General features: G+C 50.2%; 1 protein-coding gene across 1 annotated transcript; it reads right to left on the bottom strand.

The window, feature by feature from the left end:
- Positions 1–7531: 7531 nt before the first annotated feature.
- Positions 7532–12094, bottom strand: LOC126548605 (notch-regulated ankyrin repeat-containing protein-like). The gene has a single exon (XM_050196865.3). The coding sequence runs from the start codon at positions 11299–11301 to the stop codon at positions 10984–10986; it is 318 nt and encodes a 105-aa protein (XP_050052822.1). The 5' UTR covers positions 11302–12094; the 3' UTR covers positions 7532–10983.
- Positions 12095–12619: the final 525 nt, after the last annotated feature.

The following is a 12619-nucleotide window of genomic DNA, read 5'->3' on the forward strand; positions in this document are numbered from 1 at the left end:
TGCCACAGGGGCTCATTAAAAATTCTGAAAAAAATTAAACACGGTCTCCCCGTATAGTACACATGCAGTGTATATACTAAGCTGAAAGTGTGACGACGGCAATGTATGTCACATTTGAGAGTTCTTGCCATTTTCGGTCACGTTAGACTTAGCTGTCAGTTTATACCCCTTCACGTGACAGAGTTCTCTTGCAAAAGACCGGCGACTCGTTTCTCTGTTTGTTGTTGGCAAAACGCGCATTTGCTTCACCTGCCTACGTTCGCAAGCACCGTTCAAGCAACGGAGCTCCAAAAGTTTAGCTAGAAAATTTAATATCTCCAGAGAATTGCCCTCACGACAGCAGGGATTGTGCTGCGGCATAATCAGTGCGCCCTTTATGAATCATTCTCACGTTTCTGTAGTGCATACATGCGCCCGCGCTGGGGGACCGCTACGATCTTAGCAGTAATCACGCTCGCGGGTGTTTCTTTCTCAGACGTGTTTGTCATCGGTCACCACCATCGTTCTCGGGGCTATCACAAATGACCGATTGGATTCGGAAAGCCGTTGCGGGAAGGACGGCTTCCCACATCCAGGCTCCGATTGTTTGCACGGCCCCATTGGAACAGAGGTCCGCTTCACACACAAAGTTCTTCGTTCAGAGAAGGTTGTGGGAAATCGTGGCTGTATTATCTGCTTCGTTATTCACACTATCCGCCATGCTCTAGGTCCTTATTCACAAAGCAGTTCTCATAGTTCTCCTTGGGAACCGACACTAGCGAATAGCGATAGCGGGCACAACTCTAGCGGGGGCGGTATACGCCAGTGGTTTTGGTAACAGGTGTTCATATGGTCAAATATGCTGGCGACTCACTATATTTAGCTAGGTATTCTGATCATTAGTGTGCTACGGGTAATCTCCAGTACGACTCGGAAGAAGTTGTAAAGTGGTATCATAATAACTTGATTAAGACAAAGCCGCCATATTTTCACAATCCTTCTAATGAGATACCTTACAATGATCCCTTTATACGAACCTAATTCTCGCAACCACACCTGCCTACGTATCCAACTGTTACTTTCTGTAAAGTACCGCCAACCTCTCCCTCTCTCTCTCTCTCTCTCTCTATATATATATATATATATATATATATATATATGTATACCGCTCGTGTGTTTGAGGAGGCGGGTCGGTGTCTCGCCGGAACGCGCCGGCTTGTATCGTATATGGCACGGTGTTTTGACCGCCAAAGTAGTGCCAGTGAGCGCACCTATGCGCTGCGTAATCAATAAATAAATCACATGAAACCTGTACATACGTTGCTCTTTCTCTAAAGCGCGCAGACCTCTTATGAAATAGAGCGTGATATTTTAGCGCCTTCGTTGATTTTCAAATTTCTTTACGTTTGGGCTGCCCCATTCTTGGCACACTGGACATTCGTTTTTGGTCAACTTCGTAGTATGGACATGCGCCCCTGTGTATTTAGACATGTGTCACACACCTCTGCATACACCAGGCTCGCTTCTTAAGAATCTAGAATCACGCCGAGACTTCCAGCTCTACTCATTTTGTGAATTTCTTAGACTTTGCCAGTGAACTGCTGTTTCCTCCTTAACTGCGATGGAGATGGAGTCTCGCGTGCGTCCACCGGACTCGGCAGTTCCCGAGTGCCCGGCAGTGCTCCAGGAAGCGCAACGGCACCGAGAGCGACACTGACAGCGACGACACCATGCAGTAATATTTGTCAGCAGTGAAGATTCTTGTGACGACACCTTCGAGCTGATGCAGAGTCTTAAAGCAAAGCGAAGATTTCTCAGCGCATCATCGAATTCGAGTGAGTCCACCATGAGGTCTTCGGGGGATACCGTGGAGCTCACCATCCTGTTCGCGCCAGTTCTCGCCACTGAAGCCGTGTCTTCACATCTAGAGGCGCTGGTTCCGAATGAAATCAAAGACATCAGAGTGAACACCCGTAAGAACGTGCTAGCGATTGTCGTAGAACACGCGGCTGCGTTGGATTCTTTGCGCAAAGTCACGGAACTTGGCGGGATGAAAGTCCGCCCTCATATTCTGCTGGGCAAACAAGTCAGTACTGGCGTAATTTGCGATGCTGACGAGACCACTGTCGACTCCGATCTGTCAATCTTAATCAAGCCAGCTACAGAAAACACCATCATCACAAACGCGTTTTGTCTCGGCACGTCACGGTGTGTCAAAATCACATTTAAAGGCGAATCCCTCTCATCGCATGTAAAAGTGGGCCACTTCCGACACGCAGTTCGCCCCTTCATACCAAAACCGCCGCAGTGCTGGAAGTGCATGAAGTTTTGGCATGTGAGTAGTGTGTGCAAGAACACTACCGTCTGTTCTCGCTGCACTGGGCCCCACATCACTAACACGTGCGAGGCCAGTGTGCTGAAGTGCACGAACTGCAGCGGCCCTCATGATGCATCCTTGAAGGATGCATCATGCCCTTTAATTTAATGCCCTTTAATTCGCAAGGAAATGGCAATATTGAAGAAAATGGTTATAGACCACTTGTCTCACCGAGAAGCAGCAACATCTATTAAGCAACGACGATCACGTTGCCGACGTCGATCAAGAGCCTACAAAGCCTCTGCAGAACGCCACCCACGTACATTACCACCCACTCTTCCGCCCAGGCCAAACGCAGTCAGCTCAAAGGACAAAGGTGCATCGAACAGCACGGTTGCTGACGCTTGGGCTGCACTCCCGAGGCTACATGCCCCTGCTGAGCGAAACCATCCTTCTACAGCAGGGGACACTTCGTCTTTTCCCGATAAATTGACGGACGAAGATCAACAAATTGTTGTCATGATCAGCTCTCTGGTGGGTGCTATTCGTGTTATTCTGGACAAGCTGCAGACACCAACAGCTCGAAGTGCATTGCAAGTGCTGGATGCCATCAATCCGATTCTGGCGAGCCTTCAGAAGTCCAGTGCTTGAGAACTTCTACAGCAGAACCATGGCGCATCGACAACAACAGCGATCGATCCGAGATGATGTCAGAAGTGCCTCCATATTCCAATTGAATGCGAGAAGCCTGAGGTCACGTATTTCGGATTTTCGACAGTTCGTGTTTGAAAACCACTTTCCCATACTGGTCATCTGTGAACCAATCTTATCAGCCTCCATAAGACTGTCAGGATATGAACCTTTTGTTTCAAACACATGTGTCCGTAGTAGTAAGGTTCTGGTTTACATTCGCAAGGACCTTACGTATTTTTCCCAACACGTAGCGCCACACGACGGTAACCAATACGTCTGTGTTACTGTGAAAAAGAATCTTTCTTTTACTCTTATTGGCGTCTACCTTTCCCCAACAAGTCACTTGGATAGCAAAAGACTGGAAGATAATATGGCTGCTACTCCCTGTCCTTGGATAATAACAGGGGACTTCAACGCTCACCACCATATATGTGGAAGCTCCAGGATAAATTCGAGGGGCAGGTCACTAATATCTTTTGGATCAGGTCACAACCTGTGTCTTCTAAACGACGGAAGCCCGATATTTCTGCGAGGAACAACGTACAGCAGCTGCCTTGACTTGGTGTCACGTTGCCTGACTTTGAGCGTGCAGTGGTTCACTGATATTGAAACTCATGGAAGTGATTACATTCCGACCTATGTGAGAATCGATGGACTAGACGCCGCATTACCGGTTGTGCCTCGCGAAATCGACTGGTCAGCCTTTCAAGATCGTGTGGAAGACACATGCAAGACACATATCGCACGCAGATTAGAAGACATAATTGCAGACGCAATGCAAGATTGTACACGCTGCTTCACACATTCATCAAAGCGTACAGAGAATGACATTGAATTGGAAAGGCTTCGTGCACTACGTCGCCTAGCTGAAAGGAGGTGCAGGCGTACGAGGTCAATTCTTGACCACAGAGAAGCTCGGCGCATGCGAAAGAAGATCACCCGCCGAATGGATAAGCTAGCGGATCAAAGATGGAAATGCTTTTGCGATTCACTGGACCCCCGCAAGCCATTGTCCCGTGTGTGGCGTACCCTACGGGGTCTTTGCTCAAGTCCCCAGCAACGACACCCTCTTAACGCCCTTGCTCTCTATCAAAACCGCCGTGAGATAGACGTTGCAGAGGAATTTTGTGCGAAAGTCGCCGGCGGCACAGTTTTAGTTCCTGACATGGCTTTAGGCAACATCCCCGGTCCACGAGGTGCAAGTATGGACGCTCCATTCTCTATGGAAGAGTTCCAAGCTGCTATCGTGCTCTGTAGGTGTTCGAGGAAACAGTGCTGTGCCGCTTACGTTTGGGCGTCGCATTCACTAATGCATATATATTTTTGATTGGAATGGCTGATAGCGCCAAGTGCAATACCTGTGGTGTCGAGGAAACCATAGAACATCTACTGTGCTACTGCCCATCTTTTGAAAATGAAAGGTATGACCTCTGCATAGCTCTCAATCGGCTAGATAGAAAGCCGTTCACCTTGAACAAGATCTTGGGACCATGGCCTCGCATGTCGCAGCTACAAAAGGCCACAAAAGCGCTGCTGCGATATTTGAAAGCTACCGGATTGAGTCAGCGTCTGTGATCCGGACTTAGTGACCGAATGATATCCCCAGTGGACTTTCTCTTCTTATTCAAATCTTTCCGTCCCCCTTTCCCCAGTGTAAGAGTAGCCAACCGGGCTCAGTCCTGGTTAACCTCCCTTCCTTTCATTTATCATTTGCTCTCTCTCTCTCTCTCTCTCTCTATATATATATATATATATATATATATATATATATATATATATATAATGCATACTATTCATGTTCAGGAGTTTAGTACATTGTCCCTTAGAAAATCTTTTGAACAATGCCCAAAATTCCTGGGTAATAAATAATATAAACAATCTTTACGAGCGAAAAGCTTTGCAACTTTTGTCCATGGGCTAAAATCCCCAGAAGCTGAGCAGCTTGTGTACCACGTGAATCGTGAGTAAATATGAAGGGAACATTGAATTTGTTTCGGAGCCACATTTAACTAGTGATGCGGAGATTCGGATGCGACACCGCTGACATGTAATAAATAGCTTTCCCGTCGAACACTTAGACTAATTAAAGACATATATACGTGCTACGCAACTACATAGCGTCTTGGATATCTAGTAACGTTGCTCTTGTAGTATCTAGTAACAGGTGTACTCATTTGACATTGCCGACAGAGGTACCATTCCTCTCCCTTGCCCCGTTGTTTGGTCATGCTGCATGGTGAACCATATACCTTGACGTGCATTGAGAACTTTGCAATACCTGCACGACACAAGGCTGGCCTTTAGGTTCTTTTTCGTGTGCTCTGTGGCGTATATTTCTGGAGAGAAAAATAAAGCTTCAGTATAACTAGAGGCTAAGGAAACTATTAAAGCTTGTACGCGTATGCGTCGTATATACCATTTATCAGTAGATAACGCATCTACAAGCTCAGGAAACTGAGCTTGTAGATACGTTATGTTATGTCGATATGTTATGTTATGTAGATACACTGTGCAAGACTAGGAACGCCTTTGCGGGCTGCGTGACAGTGCGCACAGAAACAGTTCGTGTGTACGTGCGTGTGTGTTTAGGTTTTTTTTATCCTTCTCTCTGTCACCTATCGCATCCCCTTGCCCCTCCCCCAGTACAGGGTAGCCAACCGGAGATAATCTCTGGTTAACCTCCCTGTCTTTCCTTTGCCTCTCTCTCTTTCAAGAACCTACGAATACTGCCTATTTTTCGCGTTCTGTGATGCAGAATTTGCAAAATGTTTCTCTGTTATTCTTTTTAGAAATGACTACATAATGACAAGTCATTGAAATTCAGAAATATAAATGGCGACGAGATGCGCGAAGTTAGTCATTGGCAAAGGACATGGCGAATCTTTCCTGCTCAGAAGGAATTGACAGCTCATTATTGACGTCGCGCACAGGAAGATAAACCACAACGTGGCTTTTGTCTTCCTGGGTTCCCTCATCCTTGAACCGGTTCCCTTTTCTTCACTAACGTGAGCGATCAATTTTTCCGACCTTCAGGGTCTCCGAGAACGATGTAGCAGTGCATGAAGACACCAATGACCTCCTTAAGCACTACTTAGACCATTCAAACGATGCGCAAAATAGCGGAAGGAATATGAAAAAAGGAAAAAAAACAACTTGCCTTTCTGGTTACGTGACACTGACCTGCAAAGAATCCTTCCACTGCTGATATCCTGCTGACAAAATCCAAGCGTGAAGGTAGTGTGGCTGTGCTGCCGATGTGTGGGCACAGAACTCGAGAGAACAGTGGGTACTTTGATATGCGGCTAGCATGGAGACATCGTCTCTCGATCTCTTTGTCACAGCGCGATCGACAAAGATGTTCAGCCGACTGTGCACGCTCAGCCGACGGTACTGGTAATGGCATGGTAAATAGCAGACAGTTTTGACACAGCGTACGCAAGCAAACGTTATAGGCTCGCGCTCGTAAAAGCGTTCTGCTCACTGCGCGTGCTCCGTACTTTATCGAGTTTCTGTAGCTTATGCACGCATATTATCGTAACGTCATTTGGCGACTTTAACGTGCGATGCGTTTAGGTACGCTAAGAAATATCAGTGTCAAGCACGGCGGCACCCATAGCGCCTGCTTGAGAGTGAATTGTTGGGATGGCTGCGTTCTCGCTACCGTTCACCGCCATTAACTGGTGTAATGAACTTTCTGAAACGCCAGCTATGAAGGGCTACAGCGCGTCCCATCTCTGAGATCTTTCGACTATTCCGGCGTCCGACGAGATGCGTAGCCTGACGAGATGCGTAGTCATGGAAACGACAGGATGAATGCTTGGCGTGGACAGGTACCTGAGGGTGCCCTGGCCGCTTATATTACCTGTGCGTTTGCATACTCTTACGTCACATTAGGCAGTTTTAGATATTGCGTGTAACGCAAACGTGTTTGGATAATCAAAGGGACCTTTGCGTACGCAAAGCGACACGCCCTGCTTGCGTTTTTTTGTACTCCTAAGGGGTATACCTTCCTGCGTTATTTCGTAATTCCGGGCTTTTGCGTCCCCTAACTTTAGGTACGCAATGTTTACAAAATAATGCAGAAATGGTGTGCAAAGGAAATCAAAAGGGGTACAAAAGAACGCAAGCAGGGAGTTTCGCTTTGGGTGCGCAGAGGTCCCTTCGGGTACACAAAGCCGTTTGCGTACTACGAAAAATCTAAAACTCTTTACTAATTGTCTCCAAATGACGCACACCGTAACGTCGCGCAAAGTGCTTGCGCTTAACGTACGTATAGAAGTTTCCTAGGCTATTACAAAACTGTCAAGTGTCTATTGTCGTTGCCTCTAATTCATCTGCTCCGTTAAATCTCATGAAAAAGGCACGTGTCACAGTCCTTATCCGTTATGGGAACAGGAAGGGGAAAAAAGAAGGTCGCCGACGGAAGGAAGAAAAGATGTGGCGTCTCGCAGCAGGCGCATCTCCAGGCTCCTTTTGGACGCCTCTCTTTTCCCAAAAAGAAGAGGCTGGAGACAGGACGCGAGCACGAAACGAGATAGACGGTTTTAGCAAACAATAAACATTTTAATCAAACAACGTGTCGCTCAGTCATTCATTCTATTTGTACACACATACATACACCCCACGTTTAGCGTGGACAAAATAAAGGAAAGGGCTGTACAGAAATGTGACATTGCCTGTGAGTCATGAAAAAAAATAAGAAAAAAGAACTACTGGGCAACATGAGCACATACTCGTATTTTTTTTTTCTTTACAGCTTGCACAGACAATATTCAATATGAACAGAAAGGGGTGTGTACGTTTCCTTCTTTGTTGAAACCAACGTACACAGGCGATTCTCTCCAAAGTACAGACAAAAAAGCGTAGAGACAAACATTGTCGATGTGACAGCCCATGGTCCATATTTTTACGCGAAACACATTTCCAAGCTCGTTCCCAGTGGGAGTACCGAGCTCACTGCCGAGAGCCGACACATCGCTCACCGTGATCAAGAATACCACGGAAGGAACTTGTGGACATCATTTCCTCGCTGGCCTGAGTCGGTTTAATTTCTCTTTTCTTTTTTTCCCCGCCGGCCGCGCCCACCACAGTGGTTACACAGAGCAACGAGACCAGTGGTGTAGCCACGAACATTATTCTTCGTTTACAAAGCGAAGAATCTGGGGCGGGGTGAGGTATACATTTCGTTTCTTTGGGTGGGAGGGCCGTGAAAGATTGGAGAAGAAAAATATGGCCGCACACAGTGTCGGTCTCATCATTTCCGGCCCCACATGGTCCCGCCCCTCGGCTACACCGCCGGTCCAGACACCGAGCGTGTGCCCGACCGCTCCACTCTGCGAACTCGCCCTCGCGAAAGTGAGACACTGCGCGGGTCGAGCTACGTGCCCGCGATCCCGGCCGCACCCGAGCGCAAGCGCACCGCTATCGAGGACCCAGTTCCTGGCAGCGGCGACATGCGCTCGAGTAGCGGCCACGACCCATTGTGCACGCGAATAGCACCGGCGTCCTTGGCGGCATGAGTGGTGGAATAGGAAGGAAGGGCAGCCCCCGGTGAGCGCGCGGAACAGCCCGTCAAGGCACTGGCCGACTGCCATTTCGCATTAAAGTCTTCCGAGCGCCGATGGATTGCACGAAGAAAAGTACGGGGAAGGAAATCGCTCGAGCGAGAGGGACACACACAACGCTCGCGCGCCTACCACATGCACAGACGGCGGCTGCGGCGGCGCGCATTTCCTTCGGAACGAGGACATCGGCGCGGTTTCGAGAGAGGCCGTGAGAAAGAAGAGAAAACGAGCACCGGCCGGTCCCGGAGTCGTGTGGGCGCTCGCTAATGACGCGCCAAATGGTTTTCCCGCCGCGCACACGGCCAGAAGGGAGGATAATAATAAAAGACACGCGCGGGCGAAAAAAAAAAAAAGACAGAAAAGAAAAGTGAGGGAATTATCGGCATGGCTCGGTTGTGTTCGCGCTCTGCGGAGTTGTAGAAAAGCCCGGCGGTGGTGGTATACGGGGCCACACGCTCCCATCGCTGCGGAAAACGCGCCGCTCCTTTTTTCGCTGGCACCCCCCGCACAGCCGCTGTCCAGTGTGGACGGCGAGCTGCGAAGGCCCGAAGCGTCGCGCGACCCGTGCTGGTGTCCAGTGCGTCACTACACCGAATGGCTGCAGCGAGTAACGTGAAAGCCAGGAGCGAAGGGTGAAAAAAAGAAAAAAGAACAGGCTGGTGGCGAGTCCACTTGCACGCACTCTCTCCACGGTGTCCCCTATCAGGCGAACCCTTCCCGACATTCCCTACAGGACAAAATTAGGCGGATCATCGCTCTTTTTTTTTCTCTTTTTCTTTGTGACGAGAGCCGCTCCAATGTGCGTGTGCAGCAGCTCAAGGAACACCTGCACGGTTCCCGTAGCGCGAGAGCACAGTCGAAACAGGACGAAAGACGAGAGACAGAACTCGTCTCGCTCAGAAAACGACTTGTTTACTGAGCGCGATGAGTACCGAGAATACCAGCCCTGGAACGAGTAGACAGACAGCATGGAAAATCGGAAAAAGCCACAAAAAGTAAGCGAGACCAGCAAATGACAGGCCAACAAGAGTTCATGCGGTGGGAGAACCGCAAGTTAACGGCAACCATGTTTTTGGCAGCGTCTTAAGAGACTCAAATGACTACGGGTAGTAGATGCGAAGAATCGCTCTAAAGGAACAGCATAGGTTGCTGTATTCTTGATTACTGGACGTAAAATGACATAATTGCAAAGCAAACTCTTGACTACATACCAAAATTATTTTAACAGGTTTAGGTTGACGGGCTCGTAGGCATGGGGGCTACAGCTGGTTACGGCGTTATTATGATACCATACCAACTAAATAGGCCCTAATAAGCACTGGGAAAGACAGCTCTTAGTTTGTCCCGAACAGAGAGCTGCCATTACACGCACCCACAGCTGCAGCCAGCAAACCATGCGTTACTGGAGAGCAAAACAGGCTTGCTGGAAGCGTCCTGTGGGCATTGCTCACGACTCAAGATGTATCCGTCCATCACATTATCGAGCTACGGCAGGGACCCACCAATTTCACCGAACGCGCAATGGACCACCAGCGGTCTGGCAAACTTTTACAAAAGCGTACGATAACTTTGCAAATGCTCCCGGCGATCACATTTCTTAAACGAGCATGGATTCACACCGAGCAGGATGCCAAAACTTGGAGAATTACGCGGGAGTGACAAAAGGCTGCCATTGGTGAAGGCGCCGACGGGGAGCCTCCACCGCGCGAGCAGCCAAGCGAGGCGCGACACCTGACGGGATGCGAAAGGTGACCCTGAGGTGAGCAGTGCTGCGCGCGCGTCTCTCGGAGGAGGAGAGCTGCGCGCGCGGTCCGGTCTGGTCCGGTTTTCGCTTCGCAGCCAGCACCGCTTACAATGGACCGGGCGCTGCGAGAGGAGCGAAATACGAGCAAGGGAGGGCCTACGGGAGATCCGCCGATAGCATCGCAATGCTGGGAATGAGATTAGACAGGTCTGGAGCGGAGAGGAGGCGGTCGCGCGCACGCCTGGTCTGCGCCTACAGCGGCCCCGCGACCAGGATTGTCTCGTGGAAATAATAATAATAATAAAAAAAGAATAACAAAGCAACAATATTCTGCGACATAACTATAGCGGCACTACTAGTCAATACAAAGGAGGAACTTGTTCGCTACAGCTTTTGGAAATGTAGCCATACAGAAAAAAAAAAAAACCTTCGCGTATGTACAGGCTGCCATAAGAGAGCGGCTTTTGCTCTGCAAAACGTGCCATGATGGTGAGGTGGGTCATCGTGGCATGCTTTGGTTCGGTGTGGTTGGTACCTTGTCGGCGCCGAGTCCGGGTCTTGCGCACGGCGCGAGCACAGCGGCGGGCTGAGAAAAGACAGGCGTCGTCGGGAGTCTGTTCCTGAGATTTGATTGGTCCGGCGCAGGAGCATAGCGCACACTGTCCCAGCAGGGAGGCCACCACACGCTACCGACGGGGTCCACTGTTGGAGATGAGATAGAGCGCAATGTCCTGGTGTCCACCGTAGGCGGCGATGTGAATCGCCGACCAGCCGTCCCTGTTGGCCAGCCGTGTGTCGGCGCCGAACTTGACGAGGAGCTTGACGAGTTCGAGGTTGCCCTCCATGACGCTCTTGTGAAGCGCCGTCTGGCCCTCATGGTCGTAGAGGTTGACGTTGAGCGAACCGCCCTCCCAGCGCTGCAGCAGCCGCTTCAGCTCGCTGGCGTCGCCCTTCTTGACGGCACGCTGGAAGACCTCCTGGGACATAATCTCCGTCTGCGACATGGCTCACACACGCGCGCACACACCACAACACGCACACAAGCGGACCCGACCGCGGAGACTAGATGGGGGCACTAGAGTCTGTGACCGGCGCCAACCGCTCGCCCGATGCCATTAAGTGCCGCGCCAGGGCCCCCTCTCTTTTGGAAGCGGCGCGTCGGCGCCAGGCGGCGCGCGGCGCTTTCCCGCGCTACGTGCGCAGCCAATAAGCGGCCGGGAAAGACCTTCGGGCACGTTACACTGCGCCCCGATTGGCTTGTAACTCCTTTCTCTATTTTCTTTTTAACCGCCAGCGCCATCTCGCGTAACTTCACCGCACTGCAGCCGTTTGCACTGCGGCGGAGCTTAACCGTGGGAATTCAGGGGCTCCGTGGGAATTTCTCTCGGCTAGTGACGGCTCCAGCCCCAACCCGACACTTGCGCATTCAGCAACGGCCGTTTCGTCAGCAGCGTTTCTTCCTTTCTTTTTTTTTTGCTTCTCATGAGCATTGTGCGAGCTCTCTTTAAAGGAAAAAAAAGAAAGAAAGACACATGTTAGACTTTGTAGCACACGTTGCTTCCAGTTACCTCGTTTCTTCTACAGGCAGGAGATAATTACAATGAAAATAATTAAATAAACAGAGGAAGGGGGGCTGAAGAAGCTGGTTACAGTCTTATTGCCTGTAATTGATCCGGAGCATTTATCGATTCGACAGTTTCAGTTTAGCCCATCGCCGGTACCGTAAAATAAGACATCACATCCCGCTAAGGTAGATGAAAGAAAGTCACAAAATGGGTTACAGGCGGCTCCTGTACACGCACGCAGCCCATTCCGCTCCGTCACCGCAGTCATACGGTCTCTCGAGGCCATAGGATTCACTGGGTCGGACTAAGTGTGAGCGTCGTCTGCGCCTGGGCTCTGTCTGCCCCGCTACTCGCAGTCCCGGTTGCGTGCGCTCAGCGGCGAGCTGCTTTCTCGCTGTCAGCCAAGCGAAACGCGTCAGTAGCGCCGCCCTGCGCCGGCGCACTGTACAGTGGTCGCGCCCGCGGTGCGAACGCTTCCGGAGATCGCTGTTTGGGACGGTCGCATCAGAATAAAGATGCAATCGCTGGAGCAGTGACGGGCATTACTAGTAACTCACGAGGAGCCACTGTTGCGACCCTCACACATGTACACAACATGCACCGCGGCCGTGTCTCGGGGTCACCAGAACTGTGCGCAGATGACCGAAAAGCAGCACGCGAGCGCTGTGAACGATGCACTTAGCCTCGGCGATGATTCCAGCAACGTTTAAAAATTATTGAGCACTCATCTAAGTGCGACTAGACGACGGAGCGCATG

The sequence above is a fragment of the Dermacentor andersoni genome, chromosome 1 (assembly GCF_023375885.2).
Source record: "Dermacentor andersoni chromosome 1, qqDerAnde1_hic_scaffold, whole genome shotgun sequence".
Classification (NCBI taxonomy): domain Eukaryota; kingdom Metazoa; phylum Arthropoda; class Arachnida; order Ixodida; family Ixodidae; genus Dermacentor; species Dermacentor andersoni.

What these genes read in the sequence shown, in the direction of transcription:
- LOC126548605 (XM_050196865.3), bottom strand. Translation starts at nt 11,301, where the DNA reads ATGTCGCAGACGGAGATTATGTCCCAGGAGGTCTTCCAGCGTGCCGTC.